Source organism: Haemaphysalis longicornis, unplaced genomic scaffold, assembly GCF_048455015.1.
Source record: "Haemaphysalis longicornis isolate Haplotype H1 unplaced genomic scaffold, Haemaphysalis longicornis Haplotype H1 scaffold_8, whole genome shotgun sequence".
NCBI classification, from domain to species: domain Eukaryota; kingdom Metazoa; phylum Arthropoda; class Arachnida; order Ixodida; family Ixodidae; genus Haemaphysalis; species Haemaphysalis longicornis.
Window position 1 is genome coordinate 2,885,823 of NW_027526445.1, and position 24,185 is coordinate 2,910,007.

The 24,185-nt window shown below is 47.5% G+C and overlaps 2 protein-coding genes across 4 annotated transcripts in view; one reads left to right on the forward strand and one right to left on the reverse strand.

Moving 5' to 3' along the window:
- Positions 1–24,185, reverse strand: part of LOC144150011 (cap-specific mRNA (nucleoside-2'-O-)-methyltransferase 1-like) — a 103,371-nt gene that overhangs the window by 39,875 nt on the left and 39,311 nt on the right. For all 3 annotated transcript variants that reach the window (XM_077681786.1, XM_077681785.1, XM_077681784.1), the window contains 4 exons: positions 19,711–19,829; positions 11,337–11,433; positions 6,881–7,013; positions 1,144–1,329 (listed from right to left, as the gene is read on the reverse strand). In XM_077681786.1, coding sequence (XP_077537912.1) covers positions 1,144–1,329; positions 6,881–7,013; positions 11,337–11,433; positions 19,711–19,829 — 535 coding nt within the window. The remainder of the gene's footprint in view (positions 1–1,143; positions 1,330–6,880; positions 7,014–11,336; positions 11,434–19,710; positions 19,830–24,185) is intronic.
- Positions 1–24,185, forward strand: part of LOC144150010 (cap-specific mRNA (nucleoside-2'-O-)-methyltransferase 1-like) — a 267,529-nt gene that overhangs the window by 38,324 nt on the left and 205,020 nt on the right. The window lies entirely within an intron of this gene.

Genomic DNA, 24,185 nt, shown 5'->3' on the forward strand with positions numbered 1-24,185 from the left:
GACCATCCTCCACTAAGCAAAGCTAACCCCAAAGTTCACAGGCCAAAATGAGTGATTACTTCACAACAAAAACGAACCAAATTAACCAGCAAGGGCAAAGCGTCGAAGACCCTGTTTGCTCAATACATACAGCTACGGAAAGTTGCAGGCAGCAAAGCCAAGGTCGTCAAAAATGGCCGAATAAATTGATGTTTACCTACAATAAACTACAACCTTTCATGCTAATATCACATTCTACCTATTTGCGATGAGACACAAATACCTTCTACTTTTGGCCATTTTCCATTGATTGTGGTGCAGTGGCCGCCAGCACCGGAAAACAAAACCACGCAAATGCGACACAACTGAAAGCGACGGGAACACGAAAAGGATGGGCCTGAGTTCAGGCTAGTTGGTATTCCATAACATTGGTATTCCATAACTTGTCCTCGTCTACTGTGTCCCTGTTTTTTTCTGCGCTTAAGATGAACGTTACGAAAAGGATGCGTAGTGCCTACGGCCTTACGGCTAAGCCACAGCTTAGATGTTTAATGCTTTTGAAGGACTCTGGTAAAAGTGAACTTCCATAGCCGGTCATAGCCTTGATGAAACCGAAAACACGATGCTTCAGCAACGTTTCACGCCATGGGGCTTTATGGCAGTGATATCTCGCACCTTAACACAGTTTGCCGAAACAGTGGTGGTTAGGCGCAGGATGGCGCAGATAAACAAGTTCGGCACTCAATGGTACGAATGGCGCAGCTGCTCCACCCCTCAATCTCTTTCTCCTACATGCCGCACAGGCTATCTGACTTGATAGGAAGAGTGTATCGCCCGTTGATTGTTCATATTTGATGGACAACCTTCTAGATCCGAAGAATTAATGGTTTCCGAAGAATTGACGTCGAAGTACATATGTTAGCAGAGCAACCACTGCGGCCTTTTATCCGCCGACACTCGCCTCCTCACTCGACACGTTGACTGCCTCGTCGCCACTGCTTTTAATCTTTCGAGTTCTTAGCGGAGCACAAGTCCGTTCCAAGACGCGTTTGTTCCCTGAACTGAAGAGACCTGCGTCGCCCCTGGCTACGTGACGATACGAAGGCCGCCCCCACCACCAACCACTACTGCTGGGGCTGCCGTGAATGGTGGGCGTCGGGGCACCTGTTGTTGGACTCCCGGATGTAGGTGACGAAGGGCACGTCGTCGTTGAGCACCTCCAGGGGCACCACCTCGACAATGTCCTGCTGGCTGGTGGCGCTGGAGATGACCCGGAAGCGGCAGCACAGCTCGTACATGTAGTCCTCCACGTCCTTGGTGTCCGGCCGGCGCCACTTGCACACGATGTACCTGCGCAGCAGTGGCGTGAAGTAGAAGGGAGGGGCGGAGGAGGACCTCCATCTTTCTCTACCGAGGTTTTCCACACCGCTACGCATTGCACAAGCCAACAACAGCCGCCGAACAGAGACACACACCAGTGCTGACTCGGCTACTTCGAACTGTCTGATATATCGAAATAATCGTGGCGCATATTGCAGTTTGCTGTGACCTGGTTTTTGACTGTAACACTATCTATAGATTTATTTTAGTTTTGAGCCTACGACGATGCTTCTACCCTTGCTCCAAACAAAAAATGAGCAATGAAGAAATATTTGGGCTCGTTTGATCCTTACAACGGGGCATACACAATATTGCAAGCTCAGCAAATCGCACGGCCCCTGCGTTATGTCGTCAGATCTGGAGGCCTTGGTTGTAAAGTAGACAGGACTGCATGTGCCTGTATTTTTAGACCAAACAATCGAATTGCATTCTTATGACTACACCTAACTTGACGATCATTCTTTTTGTGTACGTCTCTGCATGACACAAAGAACAGACGCAGTGCCTGCAAAGTGTCTAAAAGAAAACAGTTGTGGGTGCCATTTAAAAGGGCTGAAGCGAGGTTCCGCTTTTATGCAAAATCACTGAACAAGGACTCAGTGACAATGATTGGAGGTTTTCAAATTGAGGAGGTGCAAGTGTATGCTATGTAAGCCTAGCCATACATTATGGCGCTCTGCGGACTGAGTTGATGCACACCACGTTGCTTCTAACCGTGGCCGTGCCTCTACCTCTCCAGAATTTCCTATCGCTCAGATACTGTTCGTGGTGAAGAGGTAGAAACTTACAAAAAATGTTATTTTTTTGTTCAAATCGGGCCTGTACGGCCTTTCTAAGTACCTGGTACTGATCCAGTACAAACATTTAAAGGAAAAGCTGAAAAAAAAAAAAAAAAAAAACACCAAGAGAAAGAAGGTATCTAAAACGAAATGCTTTTTGAAGCAACTTTCAGCCCCAAAGACCCCTGTGTCCCGCTTAATTAAGCTTAGGAATTGCTCTGTCAGCAACCAGTCCATCACATAGGGTGGCGCAACTCGAAGTGAGCACAGCATTATGGGTCAGGGTGGTGGCAAAGTTTCCAGCTGCTGAATGCTTTCTGCTAAGAATGTCAAATAAGCTTGTGGATGAGACAAGTCGCGTTCGAGTGTTGCCTGGTGTAGAGTAGTCAGGGCTGCGACGCTCTGGACGATTTCAAAGCTGTTAGTAACATCAGAGTGTTTGTTGTGCAATAGTAGTTTTCTGCCCTTAACCCTTACCAGTACGAACCTTTTACGCACTTACTACTGTACCAGCTGGGAAAGTGGGCAAAAGTGGCACCTTGTACCAACTTGCACAAAAAATTGAGAAAAACCGCAAAATTTAACCTTGAACACCCGAGTCAGGGGCATACCCCAGCAGCGAATTGCTACGGCCATGTTGTGCTTTCAGGCAGTGCCGAACGATGGACCACAAAGGGTTAACGGAGTACCCCAAGGGGTAGCGGTGGGCTCTGGTGTAAGAGGTGCAATTGGTAACTGTGTGCGTCTTGACAACACGACCGCGCCTCAAACAGCCCTTTCTTGACTGTCTGGGAACATGACAGGCAGTGCAAATAAATGATACACAAGAAAGAGGGCACGGACAAGTGCTACACTGCAGCTCTTCATTGTTTCACCGAACAGAACAACCTTCTCAGCTCTCAGTCGGCACCAATGAATATTGTGGATAATACAGTGCACTGTAACAATGCCGGATAATTTACTGAGTCGCCCCGTCATGCAGAAGTGGATTACCAGCGAAGCTGATGGGAATAAGACCATTCAGTAAGCATGCACTATTAGCCGACTAAACAACTTTTAAAGGAGCCATGAAGACAAAATACAAGTTAGGTTTATTAGAAAGAGTGCTTAGTCCCGATAACATTGATACCAATATCATCGCAATATTCGAACAAATAACGGAGATATGAAAGAAAACGTGTGAAGCAGTCGCGACCCTGCAGCCAATTTCCCGCAACTTTTCTATGACGTCACGGAACCTTGTTTGTGCGATTGGTGGCCACCTAACTGATCTGTCGCGACGACACATGACTGGATGTCTGTAATGGGGCCTCTAGTTCCATTTGATCGCAACACTTGAATGCTAACGTGCAGTTAACGCACTGAAAATTACATTTTATTGTTGGCCCGTAGGACGTCATTCTTGCTCATAACACGTCACTGTGGCGCAAAATTTGAAAGCTCTTAAATACTTCTTGCTTTTTCTTTCGTTAAAAAAACTTCTTTTGTGGCTGTAATGGAGCTGAGTGAGATACTGAATCCCAGTTTTTTCAAATTAAACGAAGTTGTATTTTTTCTTCATGGCTCCTTTAAACTAACCCTTGGAGCTAGGTCACAAGCGCCAGTGAAATTTAGCCGGCGCAACAGATGACGGCTGCAGTGACCAGACTACTTAAAAAGTGCTGGGATGCTCGGGTCATAACCCCCCTCTCCTCTTCTTGCTTCACGCTACACATGCTGCGTCTCGCCGGTCGGCCATATCCTCATAAACAGCAGCTGGCAGTGTACGTGTTCGTGGCATCACTTTGGAGCTTTCGAGTGTCATGCTCATGTGGTTTTCTCCCAGTGTCTTTGATGTTGCGCGGCTCACGTACAGCTGTATTTCTTCATTCTTATCTTTGCTCGTTTCTCGTTGCTTTTCTCCAAGCCTGTCTGTCTTGGACTGCTGCTGGTAACACCGGCTGCGGACCTGTGGGTACAACCAGTTGGTGCTGCCGCAGGCTGATGCTGGCTTCTGTGCGCTTACCTACTTGGACCACCGGTCCTCCCTTTCGATATTAAAAGCGCATTACAGTCGAGTCCACTTATAACGATACCGTTTATAACAATATATCGGATGAAACGATGAATAACTCTGCAACCGCCTGCTTTTCTTTGCATTCTGTGGTAAAATAAATCGCTGATTACAACGCTCCAGAGCTGCGATATTGGATATAACAATTGAATCCGGTTCCAGCGGGCACCAAAATGCGAGCTGCCGCTGGCTCTCTGCACTGACGGCGTGCGCTGCATTGCGCCTCACATCTCTTCTACCCGTCAGAAAACAAGTCGACTGCGTCGCTTACGGGGAAGCCAGAGGAGGAGGAAAGCATTCTCTTTTCCGAACCCCTCTCCCGGAGCTGCCGCTTTGACATCGTCCCCACGCCAATCCCTCGCACGTTCACCCGTTGTGTAACGTGCGCATTGCTCTCAATTTTACTACTGCCTCCAGTTTTTCCGTGGAACGGACGTCAGGGCTAATGTTTTGGAAACGTCCGAGTACCTCACTGAAGAGGCGATCGTTGCGCGGTTACGTGCTGCGAACAGCGGTGACAGCGACGACCCTGACGACGCAGTTGCGCAGCCCACTCAGGTTGGGCTTCACAGGAGGCCCAACGACTGAAACAGTCCCTCGAGGACTTCGTTTCGGTCAAGGCCATTTAGCTCAGCTAGGTGAAGCACCTATAGATGCTCTCATAAAATGCGTGCAGTAGCTACGTGTGTGACAAGCAAAGGTGATCGACTATGACTTGTTTTCTGCCAATAAGAAGCAGTACGACCTAGCTTGGGTGCGAATAAAATGTTTTGAGCTCTGTTTCGTCTTTTTATTTCACACAACCCGGTCATAACAACTATCGGTTATAACTAGGCTTGTGCGAATAGTGATATTTTAGTTCGAAGCGAATTCGAAGCGAATAGTCCTAGGGGTCGAATACTTTCGAAGCGAATTCGAATAGCTGTCAGGTGTCACTGAGACATTCCGGTAAAAAAGTTCTACAGTAAAATCTCGATGATACGAATATCGCGGGACCGCGAAAAATATTCGTATCATCCGAAATTAGTATGAACCAACACAGACCAAGAAATTGAGCACTGAAAAAAGTTTTCATTTAATTCTTTTCTTACTTTCGCATGGAGAAATCCGTGACGTTTTTCTGCTTGTTCTTAACCTCCATGTCGCCAAGCGGTAATTTCTGGACTTTCGTCTATTCACTCGCGGTGCCCAAGCTCACTTCAGGAGCGTTTTTGCACGCGATTCATGCGCGTCGGCGTTGCGCGCGCGATTTTAACGCCCGCCTCGGCGATTTCGCGCTCGCGGTCGCCTGTGCCTGTCAGAAAATGACGCGCGTGGCAGAGCGAGGAGCCTGGCGCCAATGGGAAGGCGTGCACCTCAGGGCGGCAGTTTCGAAGCGCTCGAGACAGCTGGCTGGCTCCACAGGAGACGTTTAGGCTTAGCACCCCGGCAGATATTTCATAGGCGCTTTCACTCGCGGCGCGGATGATTTTTTATAGCACCATTTTCGCCCACATTGTTAGCTCGTTTACCACACAAGAAACTTCGTGTGTGCTTTGAGCGGTATCTCAAGTAGCGGTTAGAAGCGGTGGCTCGAGCGCCCCGCACCACTTCGGTACCGAAGGTGCCGCCTGGTTGCCGCGGCCGGCCGGCAGCGTGCGGGTGGTTTCGCGGCGGCATCAGCGCGCCTGTGGAGTCCGCGGCGCGTTTTCGCGAACAGAAAACAACAGCTCGGCCGTTCCCTGAGAAAGAGCCCGTACGTCACCGTCTCTCGCTCGTTCGTCAGTCGGGCGCCTCGCCGGCTCGTTTGTATCATCCGCCGGGCCGCGCAGGCCCGTTCGCGAGAGCCGAAATTTTTCCCATTGTTGCAGTGGGAACAATTTCATTGTTTGAAACAAGGAAACAGGAGTCTCGACTACCCTACCGAACATGCGCGAAGGCTGGGACGAAGCGACAACGCTTTGAATGTGGCTTAGCTTGTCTTGGCTCCACATGTAGTCAAGATGTAGGACTGATGTCGATGGCACTGCGGCTTGCCTAACGAAACCGAAACTTGAACGAAGTTTTGATATTCGTTCATCCCGAATACTTCGAAATATCGGAAATTTTAAATTCGAGTCGAAGCGAATTCGAATACTGTAATATTCGTTCGAATATTCGAAGTGCCCGAATATTCGCACAAGCCTAGTTATAACGTTGATACTTCCTTGGGACCTGGATATTGTTATAAGTGGACTCGACTGTACACCAATATGTCGTTTGTGAGAGAAAGGTACACTATTGCACTGCTCCTTCATGATCGATGCGTGTATTGTCTTGCCTACAACCGTTGCTTTTTCGCGATTTTCAAGTAACCTTTTTGACTCAATGGAAGCGAGGCTTCACGCACGTTCCGCGTGTCTAGCGATCTCATCGGTGCTTTTGAGTCGACCAACCGCTCTATGCGGAAATGCTTTAGTTTTCTGACAGGACGCCAACAGTACCACTAAGAAAGCTTCCGCTCTAATAGCTACACGTATGACTGGCAGGAGTGGGAGGGTGGCCACACTGGCGCGGGGGGGGCACTCCTAGAACAGGTACCAGATGCACGTGCTGGCCAGATCTGTCACCACACACAACCGCCGCACTCCCCCCAAAGATACCACACTGCCCGTGATTCTAAAGAGCTGTGGCACTCTGGCCCGACAGAGCGTTCCCAGATGACACTGACCTTTCGGAGTTCGCCGGCCGGCTCGTGTTGGGCTTGAAGATGGAGACGTGCCTGAAGGCGCGGTACATGAGGTACACCAGGCCCACGCTGAACACCGTGAAGATGTCAAACAGCTTGCACACAAAGTGGCCCCCTGGGTGGTCGGTGATCAGGATTGATCAGAGACAGGAAAGGCGACAAAGGAGAGAAGGCATTATCACTAGATGTAGGCAATCTCATGAAGCATGCTCTTGCAGTAAGGGGGGGAAACGGGACGAACACACAACGCTGGTTAACGCAACTTTTTCTACGTCTTCATTTGGCTCCTTCAAGTCTGAAGTTCCCTGCACAAGTGCACGGCTTCTGCCCTCTGTCTAGCCCCACGAGGTGCACTGCAGCCATAACCTTGCATTTTCAAGACCAACACTCCGAAACGCAACATTGCACTGAACAGCCTACCTATCGAATTTAAAGCTGGATCTAGACTGGCCTCTCAGCCAGAGCTTATTAGGTAGTCTTGTAGTGGCAGCGACATCATGTACTATCAGCGCCAGCACCACCCATCCCGAATGGCTTCTTATGATCACAGGGTTCGTACAGGATTCAAATACAAGAATTCAAGGATATTCAAGGACTTTCAAGGCCCTGTCGAGGCATTTTCAAGGGTGCAGGGGAGACCGTGTACCAAGCTGTTCCACTACTGTTCTGCTCACACACAAAGCATTTGCTTCTTTACGTTTCAAAAAATGACCTCAAGAAAAATCTCTGTGAAACAACTCCACCCTTTCAAAGTGGGCGAGTTTAGTACCACCCGCAAAATTAACGAGAGAGCTTTGCAAAAAACATGCCAATTTGAACTTTTCCGAGCTCTGAAAATGCTCTCAATACACAGTCTCGGGTAAAGGAGAACATAAATTAATAAGGGGGGGTGGTCTACTGAATGCCTGCCAACACACGTCAAAATAAAATATTCCAACAAAGCTTTGGAGCACCGCGATTAATATGCACCGTGTTCTCACATTCACATTCCCAGTCTTGCTTATCTGTGCTCATTTTTGTGTCGTTCTGGGGCGCCAGCACCGTCCGTTTTCATGGTGGGGCACAAGAGATACGCAGAATGAATAGCAGAACAAGGCAATGCAGAAAACAGCATCTAACATGGGAAGGGGACCTATGTTGATTTCCCCTAGCCCGATGCGGGCATTTCATCCTCTACGAGCCCTTGCATTAAAGCCTGTGCTACCAAGCTGGCTTGAAATTGTAGAAGCCTGTTTTTGATGGGGAGTGTGCAGGGCCCCAACGATAAGCCATAAAAAAGCAGGTCACATACCCGGGCCTCTTCTTCATTGCCCAAAGAATTCAAGGGTTTTCCAGGAGAAGAAAAAAAATTCAAGGTTTTCGAGGCCCTTGAAAACTGAATTCTCAATTTCAAGGGTTTTCAAGGTTTTCAAGGACCTGTACGAACCCTGCAGTCATCATCAGTGGTGCATGGTCTTGAGCGTCACTGGTACCACACGATGCCACACCGATACAACACGACCGCGCACGTGGGCGTTTGCTCGTCACCGCTGCTCTCATGGTTCTGGCCTGGCCTACACATCCACAATAAATGCAGGAAGCCACGTCCATTCCCGGAGTCCACAGCTCTTTCCTACAAGTGCCATGACCCAGCCAGCAGCACATTGGCATGGCGATGTGGGACCCATGCATAGCGAAGTTCCTGCCACGCTATCTCAGAGGTTGGGTTTAGGGGCAAGAAGCCCCTTAGGGGCTCGGGCTGTCACCGTCTCCTGATGTCGTCATCTCACATGGTCACGGTACTAAAACACTGGGACACTCGTTTTCCAACGCCTCGTGCTACAATGCGATGTGCACTAAAAGTGTATAATGGATAAGACCAGTTCGAACTAAAGTAAGATGACTTAAAGATGTGTGCACCTGTCCCTTTCAGCAATCGCCAAGCACACGCAGAAACTGTTTGTAGACAGGCTACAATTTGCGTTACACTCAGGTGCCCACCGGCTCTTAACGGTAGGCCTGGTCGGGTTGGGTGGTCGGTCGGAGCAAGAGAAGGCATTCTTACCTGGTGCTGGGGCCTCGATCACTGAGGACCAGCCCCCAAGGCTAGGCGCAGGCATTGCACTGTGCTTGCACTGACCCCTGCCACTACCCCAAACTGGGGCAGACGGGGCATGCGAATTGCTTACATTCGGTTCAGCGCAAGAGAGGGCACCAGCGCCTCAACAAGCGCGCCATTGCTCCTCTCACCGGCACTTCTCCGGCGCCCAAACGCCGCGCACCATGTGGCAAGAGAAAGACTTGCAATGTTTGAATACACCGATACACTGCGTGCTTCACCCCTCCCCAGGTTTCACCTTAGTGGAGGTGAATCGTTCTATACTGTCATCCGAGCCACGTGATTGGTCAGACACGCCTAGTTTGGAATGGTTTCACCCGTCCACATTTGTGGTCACACTTGGTAAGCAAGTCCCCCCCCCTCCCACCCCAAGCTCGAGAGAACTTTCTAGCTTAAACACGTCACAATACAGCCTTTTGAACACTCCATCATATGGGAAACATTCTTGGCTGAACTCCTGTGTGCTTTCGCCAAACCACCGCCTGTCACAAGCCCCTATGACAACCTCCACACAGTGTTGACAGTGTTGTAGGGAAAGGCGTTCCTGGAACTAGTTCCTTTTTGGAGGAACGGAGGAACGCCACTGTTTCATTAAAGGTCGGTGCAACTGTAACGGTAACTCGTTAGGTTTACGAAGGAACGACGTTCCTTCTGCAGACGTTACATTGCTAGGATTTGGCTGTTTTTGATTCCAGGGATCGAGTACGAAAATCCACAAGTCGCTAGTGTGTTTCTCTTCCAACAAGCTTGGCAATTTGCCCGCGCCCTTCAGCGGAATGTGATTCCTCGAAGGTCAAAGGCAGAGGAATAACCACGCAGCGGGCCGCAGCTTGTGCTAGCTTTCATGCCGGTTCAGGTGACGTGGCGGTGTTCGACGGGTGAATAGCACATCCACGAGAAAGGGTTTCACCTTTCATCGTTTGTCTGGGGAGGTCAGGATGCGCGTCTGCACGATAGAATTGTTCCCTGCCGGGGAAAGGTTGTTAACTCCGCGTGGCGCCGCAGGTTCCTTGTGAAACCATCGTATCTTTATATTGTCAGGAGTAATTACCGCATTAGTGCGCGCAAGGCGCGGGTGCGCTGTTGTCGAGGGGGTTGCGCTCCCTGTGAGGTCATTCGAAGGATCACCGGCTATGGGCGCACTGCAGTATTTCAGGATGTTGCACTGCTTGAAGGTGCAGAGTACGCGCGCAGTTGGACACGCGGCGGTCTATTGCCGATTTGGCGGGAATGGGTCGACGGGAGTGCCAGGTCCTTTTGTATTGCACGCGTCCTGTCGACAAAGGACATGAATTCCGTCATTGTTGGGCCTAATTTCGCCGCGCCCCGTATGGAGAATACCTGAGGGAGGCCGCCCAAAGGTTGATGGCCAGTGTTCAGAGTTGCTGTAGTTGGTCGGTTTCAAGCTGTGTTATACTTGTGCTTTGATGAATACCTGGGAGTTAAAGAGTGTGGATCACGTAATTGTTTGAGTACAAATCTTTGGGTTTTGTTTACCTGGCCAATGAGCAGCCCAGCGTGTGTAAGTTACTAGGTCCTCGAGGCGCGGTTTTTGAGCAATAAAACCGAAGTGTTTGGTGTTCGTGGACAGTCAGAGCGAGAGGTAGAGAGTCGATATAGGGAAGCTTGAGTAAGGCCAGTTGAGTGAACGAGAGTGAACGAGGGGCGCCTCGTGAGTTAGATATGTTTAGCCGAGATCATTTCAGCATTTCTTTGTTTTTATGCAAACCTTGTATATCAGGGGTGCAGTCAGACATGTCTGGAGTTAGTCTGGTGCTCCCGGAAAAAATTCGTCCAGGAGCGTTTCTTTGGATTCTTTTCATCTCCAGATAATCTGCTAACGGCAGTGTTCATATTCGTATAATATACGCAGTTCGATGCGAGTTTTGATTTTCTCACTTTATTTTGCCTCAGGATTATCCAAAACCGTATTTAATTTTTTAAAAATGAAATGTAACGTTAATGTAACGACACGTTCCATTGTTCGAAGTGGAACTAGAACGCATTCCTTTCACAACAAAGGAACTTGCAACGGGAACTTGTTTCAAAATTGGGAAGGAACGGGGAACGAGCTTTCGTTCTTATTTTGGAGGAACGTGTACAACACTGCCTCCACACTGCCACGTTCACCCCTGGCTCCTGAATCGAGTCACAGACAGACAGACGGACAGACATACAGACAGACCAAAATTTCTGGGTTTAAGTAGCCCAAGAAAGACTATCGTCTTTAAAAAAAGGACACTCTCCTGTTACACGAAGAGATAAAGGCGACAGCTGGAAAACAAAACACAAAGAAAGTGGGGGCACAGGACAAGTGAAAAGCACGCAATCCCTGCTCACCTGTCCTTAGGATAGACAGCGCTGTGTAGAACTGGCACAGGTAAAGCCGCTTGGACAGGATCTCCTGGATGTTCTCCTGGCCATCTACGGAGAAGCCCTGGGCACGGAATCAGGAAAGAAAAAGGACAAAAATAGAGACAGATGCGCGTTTGTTCTTATTGTCAACCCTGTCACAGCCACTCCGGAGATAACTCGGGCGACCACACACACCAACACACACACTCCCTGTCACGCTCAAGTACACTTGTGCTGCCTTTTCGCCTGACGCCCAGGCTAGTGTCACTAGATAAGCTACAGAGTGCCGTCACTGAGGCTCGCAAGTGAGCAACGGTGGCCATTTTGTCCTTTATCAGTGTTGCCAGATTGCCCCTTCTGCGGCCTCACCGCTCACTTTGACAAGGTCATTTGTAAACAACCCTGCTGAAGACGCAGAAACACGGCATCTTCAGACACACTCCTGCAGCTGAAATGCTGCGAAGCGCGTTATCTTTGATTCACGTTCAGAACGACGCCAGTCGCGCGCAGCCGCAGAGCAGGGAGTACAAGATGAGAATACCACAGTTGACCGACAGAGAATGCATCAACAACAAATAGGCGGTGCCCATGAACCGTCGCAGTGTAAACAAATGTCACGTGATGCGAGCTGACCAATGATCACGGCGGCAGCACGAAACAATAGGAGAAAAGAGTGCCGATACTCTGCAGCCTTATCTAGTGACCCTAGTCCAGGCCACCCCCCCGACAACTTGTGCAAAAAAAAAAAAAATATTGTGGGCGCGTCGTCCCATCGATTCAAAGGTCACAGAAACGCATAGATCCTCTCACGTTAATTTCCAACCATACATAGAGTGCAAGTTTCCTCAAACGTGCTGGCCCTGGCGACTCACATGTGACCAATGCTGTAAAAGGGAATGTCACTTTCTGCATGGCAGCTGCCAGTGGCAGCTTTGTGTGGTGCTGTGTTCTGAAGAATATCACACTAAAATGTTTTCCCAAACACCTCGACACCCTAATTAGCCCGTAATTATTTCTGCAATGAGTTAATAATTTGTTTATATTCCGCACAGCGTTGCAATTTTGCAGGGTAATCCTTAATAAACTGTTTACATGTGCCGCAGAGCATTGTTGCACGAGCCTAAAATTTCAACTCTGCTAACCTGGGAGGAGGGGGGGAGGAAAATTATCAGCAGTGAGTGAGGACCAGCCATAAAAAAAAAAAAATCGTCAGTGAAAGGGTTAAATTCAACTCAGTCACATTCAGACGGAGGGGGCATATAAAGGATCATGTGGAGCAATCTGTTAAAACATGGGTTTTGCCGCAGTAAAATATAGAAGTGTGCATATAATAAATTTGGCCCTGCAAACTGAGTTGAATAGTTTGAAGACGAATGAATTGAAGACGAAGACGAATATGTAGTACTGTACTGAGTTGAAGACGAATAGTACCGTATCTACTCACGCAATGTACCCACTTTTTTTTTTTTTTTCTTTTTGAAAATTCGGCATGAATTTGGGGAATCATCAAGGGAAAAAATTGTGGGATTTTCAAAAGTTGAACTTTCTCATACAATAAAGTTGCTAAGAGAAGCGCTGTCAGTGCCTTACCATTTTCGTAGAAACACGTAGGTAATTATGTAATCAAATTTCTTTTTTATTCTGAACATGCCAGTGGCCCCCTACTTGCCATGGAGCTTCCCTCCTCGCTGAAGTCGCTTGCGGCTGCACTTTTGTTGTCGGCACTGTCTTCTGTGCCGTCAAGGCACTCCAAAATATCTTTTCCGACACCGGGAAACCTCCCCACTTTGAGCCCACGAAACACACGGCGATCCCTGTTCACCGCCCAAAAACCTCTCGTTTCGCCCGTAGCGTACACACACTGGGTCAACACTGAAGTTCCGCCCAGCCGCGAAGTTTTCATGCATATGCATCAACGCATGCTCCACCACCTTCAGTTTAAAACTGGCTGTGCAGCTCATGTACTGGCCCATTGTACCTACACCAAGAGCAGAAATAAAGGTCAGAACACAGCTGAACAACAAAACCACGGAGCATAATGGCGATGTTGTGGAACAGCAAGAGCAGAGGAGTGCGGAGTGCGTTTAGTGCTTTGTTCGCACGCCGCCCAAAACCGGCCGGAACAGCAAAGAGCAGGGAAAGACTGCGGAGTATGTTTTGTGCTTTGTTTGCACCCTGCAACGTTTCTATGGTGCAAGAAGGTTTGTTTTACGTTCAGCAGGTAGCGCTCCGTGAGCGCGCAATTTTTAAATTGTGAGCCACGGCATTCGCACTCACATCTCTGGCTACTGCTAAGATTAGTTTTTGTTGGAATGTGTTTGTAGCATTTCTGCACGAACTGTAGCATGATATCAAGTTACCGCTATCGTCTACGGCATCAGCAACCCTGCCGAGATATTCCCGCTGCATTCTTTATTCAAGGTGACAAAAAAGTAAATTCTGAAGAAGAAAAGTGGGGGCAGGGTTCAGTATGTGAGTAAATACGGCGAAAATTGATTTCAAATCGAAGCCCGTGCTTAAAAACACAAATACATTTGCTTCGCTGCGTGCAGACATACTAAAACATAGGCAGAAAAATAAAGATAGTTTAGGCAGCCAGGACATAATCATCTGACTGCTCATGTTCTAGTGCTTGATAAGAAAATGCTGCCAAAACATAAAAACGAAAGTTAATGACGAGAGGGCAAAACGGTGGAATGAAAGCTTGGCATGTATTGCCATGAAGAAATGCAGGTTCGTCCTCAACACTGTGTGAATATACGAAACAGTATGTTTGAGTGCCCCCCCCCTCCCCCTCTCCATTCACAGAAAACACACAGGGCAAGCTAGCAGCTGGCATGACCTCGTATGACCTAATTGCAAGCCAACCAGGAACAACTTTTGACGCCTCACTCATGCCCCTACATAGAGAAGAAACACCCCGTCAACTTATGGATTTTACACAAGTACCACTGCCCCCCCCCCCCCAAGTTTCACATACACTCATTTCCCACAAAGCTTGCTCGTGAAGTTAGGCTGTCATGCGTAGCATTGGCGTCGTGCAAAAAAGGCACACCACAGGGTTTGGAAGTCCGCCTGTCGCGCGACGCAGCCAACCTACGTTGGCCAAATACCATATTTTCGCGCGTATAACCCGCACCAAAAATGCGAAAATTTCAGGGGTGAACTAACAATGCGGATTATATGCTATGTATTCCCTTTGGTGCAGCTTCACCGCAATGCGCACTGGGCCGTCACGCCCCTACAGCAGCAATATAGACTAAACCATTGTTATCACAGTGACAGTGCTTATTTTGCACACGCCGCTCAACAATATACCAACCTGAAAAAATGTATGCGGCAAGTCATCTAGTTAGGCAGCCAGCTAGGTAAGTTCTTTCGCATACACAAATCTGTAATGTTCCTTGAGTAGTAGCTTTGTTCCATCCTTTTATGCATAAAATATGCAGCAATATGCGGGGATATATTTTTTTTTATTCGTCAACGGAGAGTGGGGGTGCAGCTTATATGCAGGGGCGGGTTATACGCGCGAAAATACAGTACTCGAAAATTTCCAATGTTCTAAGACCCATTGAACGGCAAAACTGCAATAGTCTTCGCCGCAATGGTTTGCTTAAAATTGGGAGTAATTGGGATTGAGAAAGACATAACGGGTGGACGTGGCAAATAAGCTATTTTTGTTCTTCGCGCACCAAATCTAATCAAATTAGGAGCATTTATGCAGTTAACTATCTTAATAACAAAACTGAAATCCGTTTAAATATATCATCTATACTTTTTGACTTACCAGACTAATTACATTTACAAAGTCGCCCCAATTATAATTAACTAATTAGGCAGGAACTCAACAAGATTTTTATGTCAGTGTCGTCAGGAAGGTCTATTCTGTGCTGAGAAGCTACTAGATTATTGCTTTATTTGTTTTAGGTATCCAGAAATGAAGAGAGAAGTTTCACTTTTGTTGTGACGTGACACCATTCCTGATTTTGAAAGGAAGGTGAAACTTTTCTTGTGTTTTCATTGTACCTCAAGGATATAATGCAATAATCTAGTAGCTTCTTGGCACAGAATGCAACTTCGTGATCCCACTGACATAAAAATGTAGTTGAGTTCTTACCTAATTAGGTGGTTAATTATGCCTAATGCGATTTCCAGGTAATCAGTCTTGTAACTCAAAACACATACAAGATATTTTGAAAACATTTTCAGTTTCGTTGTGAGGATAGTTAGCTACGTAAATACTGCTAATTTGCTTAGATTTGGCTCGTAAATAAAAAAAAAGGTATTTTACTTGCCACGTCCCTCCTTAAAGGACAAAATACAAGTTTGTTTTATTCGAAATATTTCGTGTTTTATAGTGGCCGCAGCGCTTGTCCGGATGCCAACAATGCTATATTCACTGAGAAATTGATCAATTTAAATTAAAATTTCGATTTTCCTGCTAAATCGTGTGTTTTTGTGGCCTGCAACAACATCACAGCAACTGATTGCTCTGCAGCCGATTGAGAAGCCTTGTTTACCGTTAGGAAGCCTAGATGGTGCCACCACACCGTGGGAAGCCGTTTTCTGCCTTTGGTTTGTTTTTGGCCGTATTTAAACCTGGCTTGTTTTTGTTCAGGTAGGAAGTAATCGTTTCGCGAAACACAGTGCTCGCTCGACAAGAATGGTCACGTAAGACACCGTTGCTTGCGTCAATTGGCCAGTGTCGTCTGAGACAACCCCAAAGCCCCGCAGTCCTGTGCAGCTAAACCAAGCATAGTGCGCGCAGTACCAACAGCAGTATACGCATCGGTACTTCAATGTTTACGTGTGCTTTCGTAGCTTCCACTCTTTGCCCCACAATTCTTACTGCTTTAAAAAGAATGCGGCCTGAATTTAATCGCACACAGCCCATTCGGCAAGCTTATAAGCCCTGCGTAGTTTGCGTTCCCTTTTGCCGGCCTCCGCCAATCGCAGAGCTGGCTGGTATGACATCATAGGTTCTGTTGCGGGAAATGAGCTAGTGGGTCGCATGGCCATTTCCTTTGTTCCTAATTTGTAGCTTATTTGAGTGGAGTTTACGTTAAAAATGGTGTCAGCATGATTCTAGCAATGCAATCCTTTGAATGAACCAAACTTGTGTTTTCTCTTCATGGCCTGTTAACGTTCCTATGGGAAGTACCACTTCGTGACCCCTGGATTTAAGAGCCATTGTGCACCAATACGAAAAGCTTTAAAAATACATGTCAATGTCCACCACGGCCTAGTTTCGCTCATTTTAGAGATACGTCGCTTCTGTACTGAAATGAACAAAAACAAAACTCCGGCTTGCTAGACAGCTAGCGCCATCTAGTGAAAGCTGGGTAAACCAAACACTAGGGGTGTGCGAATATTCGAAACTTTGAATATTCGATTCGAATTTTTTGGTCTTCGATTCGATTCGAACGACACTTTTATGGTTCGAAATATTCTAACTACCCAAAACTAAATAAAAAAGAAAAAAAATTCAGAGCTTGTCTCAGCAGCAAAGTGGCGAAGCATATACACGGCGAACGGTACGTGCTTTCGCAGACTGTATCGGTGTTGTTTTCTGCTCGCGAAAATGCTCTGCGCACGCCCAACGCGCGCTGACACCGCCGGGAAACCACCCCCACGCTGCGCGGTACGTGGCCGGTGGCGTCAACATGGCGTCGGCTCCAACCGCGAAGTGGCGTGGGCGCTCGAGCGACCGTTTCTAACCGCTCTTTAAAATTCGGCTCAAGGGAGACACGAAGTTGCTTGTGCGGTAAAGGAACTGATAATGCATCCGAAAACGGTACTATAAAACATCATCTGCGCCGCTAGAAAGCGCCTGTAAAATATTTGCTGGGGTGCTAAGCCTAACCATCTCCGGCGGAGCCAAGCCGGCTGTGTCGATCTCATCGCAAGTAGTCAGGCTCCTCCATTCTACCGCGCGCGTCGTGCGTCATTTTCTTACCGAGGTAGGCGCTACCGCGGGCGCGAAATCGTCGATGCGGGTGTGAAAATACAGCGCGTGCAGAGCCGAGGCGAGCGAATCGCGTGCAAAAACGCACCATGCGGTTCACGCTTGACTGTTGCGGCGTGTAGCGAGCTTGGGCACAGCGAGTGAGGAGACGAGCGCGAAGCTTTACGTGCTCCAGAAAGGACTGCTTTGCGACATGGGGGTTAAAAAAAGCAGAAAAAATCACGAATTTCTTCCCGCGAAAGTAAGAGAAGAAATAAACGAGAACTTTTTCCAGCGCTCAATTTTTTCACGAATTTCTTCCCGCGAAAGTAAGAGAAGAAATAAACGAGAACTTTTTCCAGCGCTCAATTTTTTCACGAATTTCTTCCCGCGAAAGTAAGAGAAGAAATAAACGAGAACTTTTTCCAGCGCTCAATTTTTTGGTCTGTGTTGGTTCATACAAATTTCGGGTGATACGAATATTTTTCGCGGTCCCGCAAGATTAGTATCATCGAGATTTTACTGTATCAGCGCGCGGCATTGTGCACAGGCTCGGGCATGCCAGCCACTAGTGTCTCAAGAGAGCGGCTGCTTTCGGTATCTGGTGGAGTCGTGACGAGCAGGAGGTTGTCACTGCACCCTGAACATGTGGAGCAGTTAACCTTTCTCCATGTTCACATTTAAGTGAGTGCAGACCTTAAGCTGTTGAGTGCAATGGTATTGTGAAATTCCTGATTTTACTTTGTGTGATTTGTTGTGCAATAAAGTTGCAGTTTTTGTGTCTCTAGATGGTGAAAACTTTAATTTTACAAAAAACAATAAGTACCGTATTTACTCGCGTAATCCTCGCACTCGCGTAATCCTCGCACCCCTAATGTGAGCCACCAAAACTTGGATTTTTTGGTTCCTCGCATAATCCTCGCACCCCCAACTTTGCAGCGGCGAAAGTTGCCTGCTCGCGAAACCCGCATGGTGCACGCGCGCTCCAACGCGCGCCCTCCCCCGCCGCCTCTCTGTTCGGCGGAGAGCGCTGTGTATCCAAGGCCATAGCCTCCTTTATAAAGTATAAAGGAGGCTATGCCAAGGCCATCCAGGCGCCCTAATAACCTGCATGGCTACTACCTCCATGCAGTGAAATGTAGGCAAAAAGGCGGCGAACGTCGCCCGGCGGCGCCGCCAGCGTCAAAAACACGGCTGTTCGCCGGCGATCTACGCGAGCTAGATGTCGAACGCGCGGCGGCGAACGCGACCGGAAGCAAAGGCGGCAAGAAAACAAAGGCGGCAATTTCATGATCGCTGATCGACGGGATACTGTGTAAATAATAAAATAAAAAGAAATAGCTGCTGTTGGCAACACTGAGCTTACATATACAAAAAACGACCGCTACATTTAGCGGGACTGGCATAGGGCAAATTGGCAACACTGCACCGGATTTTTTTTTTTTTTTCTTCGCAGAATTCTCGCACCCCTAACTTTGCATTGACTTTTCCGAAAAAAAAGTGCGAGGATTATGCGAGTAAATACGGTATTCGTATTCGAAAAATATTCGGAAAATATTCGATTCGATTCGAACTTTGTTTTTATTATTCGAATTCGCTTCGAAATTGAAAAATTGATATTTGCACACCCCTACAAAACACGTTTCTTGTTTATTTCAATCTTAGTAAAGAAGCGATATATTTGTAAAAGCAGCAAACTAAGCCGTTTAGAACATTTCTGCGAATTAGTGGAACCTTTCGCTTGGTGCACGATTCTTTTTAAGCCCGTGGGTAATTAGTAAGCCCTATAGGAATGTTTTCAGGGATAAATTGGTCGCAGTTAGTACAGGAGAGGATAATTGGAGATCTATGCGAGAGGCCTTGGCCCTGTAGTGGTTGTAGATAGACTGATGACGATGATGATGATGGTGGTGGCTCAGTGGCTAAGGCGTTGTGCTGCTCAGCACGAGGTCGCGGGTTCGATTCCCGGCCGCGGCGGCCGCTTTTCTGGTGGAGGCAAAAAGCGAAAACGCCCGTGTGTACGAGATTTCAGCGCACGTTACAGATCCCCAGGTGGTCAAAATTGATCCGGAGCCCTCCACTACGGCGCGCCTCATCGCCTGCGTTGCGTCGGCGCATTAAACCCTACAATCCATCAATCAATCAATCAAGGAATGTGATTGCGCAAGTACCCCTCAGACCCTGCCTTTTCACAATTACGGTAACTCCCCTGCCATCGAACTTGCAGTTCCAACTTCGAGGCCATACCTGCAGTTATTTATTAATTTAATACCTGGCATCTATTACCTGCAGTTTCTGCAACACAGCGTCACCACGCTCGTCCATTCTGCTTCAACAGACGATCGACCCAACGCAGAACAACGGCCACGGGAGGCCACAGTGAACGGAGCTCGGTCAGCGAGCGTCCACACTCACCCCGTCGGCCATGACGAAGTGGACCCCCTTGGAGTCCGTGCTGGCGCGGACAAAGCGGGAGAACGCCCGCTGGTTGTCGGGCTCAAAGATGTCGCCCGAGTTTCCCAGCTCCTCCAACCCTGCGTGCCAACGAGGACAGCCACCGCACATGAAGAAGATCTCGCCACTGCCTTCTTCTGTCTTACTGCACAAGTCACAAAGCAAGGCAGCTTGCTTGAAGGACGTACGACAATTTATCTTTATGGGTGGGGGGTTTCATATTCATCCATTCACTGAATACGAAAGTTTGACTGCACAGAGCTTGACGAGGGGGGCTACACAAACACTGCTAAATCATGTCACTAACACTGTGAAGTGGCTCACTGACTAAGATATTGCGCTGCTCAGCACAAAGCCACGGAGAATTGGTAGTGGTATTTGCACAATTCTAACGTCTTCCAGATCGTAACACGGAGGTAAGTTTTCTCGTGAAATTCTAAAAAATAATTTAGTCTGATAAATTAATCAAAAAATATGCGCAACAGCTGAAAAAGGTGTGCCCATCGAGACGGGTTGTTTTGGATTGGATTGAGTTGGAGGTCTGTGTCCATGGCAATGGCGCTGGGTGGTTACAACCCGATTTAAGTGTTACAATAAATTGTAACGTGCACGCAAATAATAAGGCTACTTTTAGTGAAAAACGGTGCACGTCAGGATTGTGCAATTACGACACTAGTTACAATGATAGCCTTTCATAGAGAAGCAAATAAACAAATTAAAAATACAAGAAAGCTGTGTGTGCAAGACTGCTACACATCTTAAGTTGCAAAAAAAGATTGGTCACATACTTGCTTGGTTGCTTTGCTGTAATCGTCAAAAAACAATATGCTGTCTCCGCCACATACGACCCTCTCCTTTCCCCCTCTCCCCCCTCACACTCCTCTCCTCCCATCTCATTGCTTCCACGGTGAATGCAATGGAATTAGAAATTAAGAAGAAGAAATGGACATGGGCAGGGCATGTAATGCGGAGGCAAGATAACCGCTTTTTTTTTAAGGGTAACAGAGTGGATCCCTGGAGAAGGCAAGCGTGGCAGGGGGCGGCAGAGAGTTAGCTGGGAAGATGAGGTCAAGAAGTTTGTGGGAATAAATTGGTCGCAGTTAGCGCGGGACCAGTACAATTGGAGATCTATGGGAGAGGCCTTGCCCTGCAGTGGGCGTAGACAGGCTGATGATGATGATGATGATGATGGTGGTGGTGAATACAATGGAGGTTTATGCCATGAACTCAATAGGTGACGGGTAAAAAGCGCAAAGTCTCATGCGGACGTAGTCTGCTCCCGCCACTTCTGGGTCAAGAGCTGTCCTGGCCTCCCGTAGGCCGGTGGCTTTCACGCGCGCATGCGCTTCTTGTTCATCTGTTTCCACCGAAAAAAAAAACGCTCATGCATCGCACATTAAATAAATAACAGCGAGGAATTCTACTAGCACCTCCTCTACAAGGTAAGCACTCTGTGACAAATAAACAACGCGCACACACTCGCAAGAAAGCCGCCGGCGTACGGGAGGCCAGGCGAGATCTCGAACCGGAAGTGGCGGGAGCAGACAACGTCCCCATGAGCCTTTGCGCTTTTTACCAGTCACCTAATTTTCCGTCATCAACACTGCTCGCACACCATCTGTTCGGATTTTTGTTTCTGCTGTGGCAGGAACGACTCAAGCTTGACATCGAGCTATGTTTTTTTTTTTTTTTTCCTCCCCTCTTCCTCACACCATTTTAACCGCGGAGCTGTTTAAGTGTCTCGTACCGCTGTATAGCATTACCAGAAAAAACACCAAGAAAACATATTGAGCGCACTCCAGCGTGCGTTTCATGCGGAGCACCCGGTGTCGGCCAGCTCGACCTTCGAGAACACTCTGCCCGGCATTCGAGGCATGATGTCTTGTGTGCTCTTCTCCTTGCCAGTTCACGTGCGTTTGCGCCTGAAGGGGGGATCATACACGTTGGCTTTGCGCTACAGACGCCGACTTCGCGAAGCCGGTTGCAGCGGGTTCCAGTGTGTGCTAATGCGGTCCACTTAGGGAGAAATGTGAAAGCCTGGGGACGAGACGATCCGGGCCTGCCAATTGTGGACCTTCAAGGGCCCTGCTGCGCAAGCGCGAGGAGCATTGGACTGGATTGAATTGGATTAGATTGAGTTGGATTGTATTGGAGTACAGGTGTGTAGAGAATTGGGTCTGCACATTTGCCAATCTGTGCATTCCAGAGGAGTGACATCATTGCTGCGGCAGACGCACTGGCGCCGGCGCGTGCCAGCTGTGTGCCTCCGTTGCGCAGTAGCCAAGCCTGACACTGTGCCGGAGCCACTTGATAGCCGTTTCGCATGGCTCCTGGAGAGCCGTGCTGCGCATGCGCGAGGAGCAGTGACTGGACTGGACTGGATTGCATAGGATTGGATTGGATTGAGACTGGATTGCATAGGATTGGATTGGATTGAACTGGAAATCGTTCTAGCAGCAGTAAGCATGATAATCAAGCTAATCCTAGACAACCAGGAAACCCAAGAATAACCAGCTGAACCTTAGCTCACGCTACGTATACCCTGGCATAGCCAAGCTAAGCTACTGCTAATTTTTTCGTCTCCATCAATGTCAATTTAGCGCAGTGTTTTACAAGTAGTAATGTACCAACCAGCCCAGAAGCAAGCTCTCATTGACTCTCTCATTGACCGTTACAACATTGTCCAATTACCTTACCAGACTAAACTATACAACGAATTGGTTACATGCTCAGTTTTTTTGTTTTTGTGCTTTGGGTTATGGGCAACTTGTATGTGAACAAACAAAACAGAACAAAAAGGAGTGAATATCACCCATGAGATGAGTGCAAATCAAATGTCTGAATGCTGCGACAGCACAAAAACATATTTCAAACAAGCATGGTTTCTTGACGGCACACTTTGGTGGCCTAACAACACCATGTCTTCAATGCTACAGTCAAACAATACATTATTGCATGGGTTAAACTGCATATTGCAGGTATCACTGAGGTTTACACAAACTCAGCACTAAGTCTCTTAAAGAGGCCACACAGAAAAGCACTTGTTTCGTTCAATAAAGATGTGTCTTTGCCCAACTTACAACGACCCCAACTTTAGCGTTAACTCCAAAGAAATAATCCAGATATGAATGAAAACTTATCCACCAGTGGTAACTCCCCAAGCCAGTTTGTGGCGAATTCCCCCTGACATCAGAGAAACTTCTTTGCGCTATTGCTGGTGGCTGCCGACGTAAGCTTCGCTCAATCGTATCGCTTACAAGCTAACCTGGAGTTAGCCCACCAACAAGCATGTTTTTAGGGCTGGCCTCTCTTTCAACACACCTGGCCACTTTCTGCCAATGTAGTGCGAAATTCCCAAGTTCTTAAATACCATGCACTGCATTTTTGCGGTTAAAGAATTGTCTTTTGTGGCTGCAATGAGGCTCTATGAGTTACTAAAGGCTAACCCTTCCAAATTAAAGAAAGCTGTATTTTCCTCCATTGTTCCTTTAAGTACAGTCTCTGTCAAAATTTTCTGGGACACGCCAAACCTTTCTGGGCCACAAAGAATTCAAAGCATGAGCTTGAAATTTCACTCTAACTGAAATATTTCCCTACACTAAGGGAGAAAATGGTTTCCAGGTTTCCGGCAAAAGACCTTCCGCCTTACCCCTTACAAGCTTACCCCTTGCTTATTAACTCTTTCGTTACCGAGGGAAATTGACCAATTTTGAAGGGTCTAACAAAACATTTTTTTTGTGCTATCCATATTGGTTAGGCACACATTGCAGTGACTTAAATGCAGATTATTCCACGCGCTTTCCAACGAACCCAGTTTTAATAATGTTTTCCTAAATAATGATTCCGAAAAAAATTATCGAATTCGAAATTTTTGTCCACGCGTCGAAGAAAATAAGAAAAAAGTAAGTTGTGTTTAATAAACCACTAGTAGTAGAAAAAATTTAGAATATACATTTTGTAGGTAGACATTTCAAAAACCCGTCCTAGAAAAAAAATTGAGTTGTGCAGAACAATTTGTCAGATATAAAAGAAAATGTTAGCCCGCATGGTGCCCGTGCCATGTGGTGAAGCCCAACCTCTATTTCAAGTTTTGCTATTTTGGATAGTTCTCTCGAAGAAATCTGGTGGTTTGACATTATTAAAGGCCCAAATTAGCCTCCACGTGATGTAAAAACACCTTGTCAATGATTATGACCGGCACAATATTGAAGGCAAGCAAGCGATGTGAAAAAATCCGCTTGGAGTTGAGAACCAAACTCTTTGGTGGATGCTTATTGATGTTCTGATAATCACTTATCAGTCAGAACTTTCATTTGCGGTTTATTAGCATGTTCTGACTCACTATGGTAGCCCTGCTTTCCGTAATAAGGTACGATGCGCTAGAATCACGCCCAGCAAGCTTTCACCAAGCCGCCGCCGGGCTGTGAAGCGAGTTC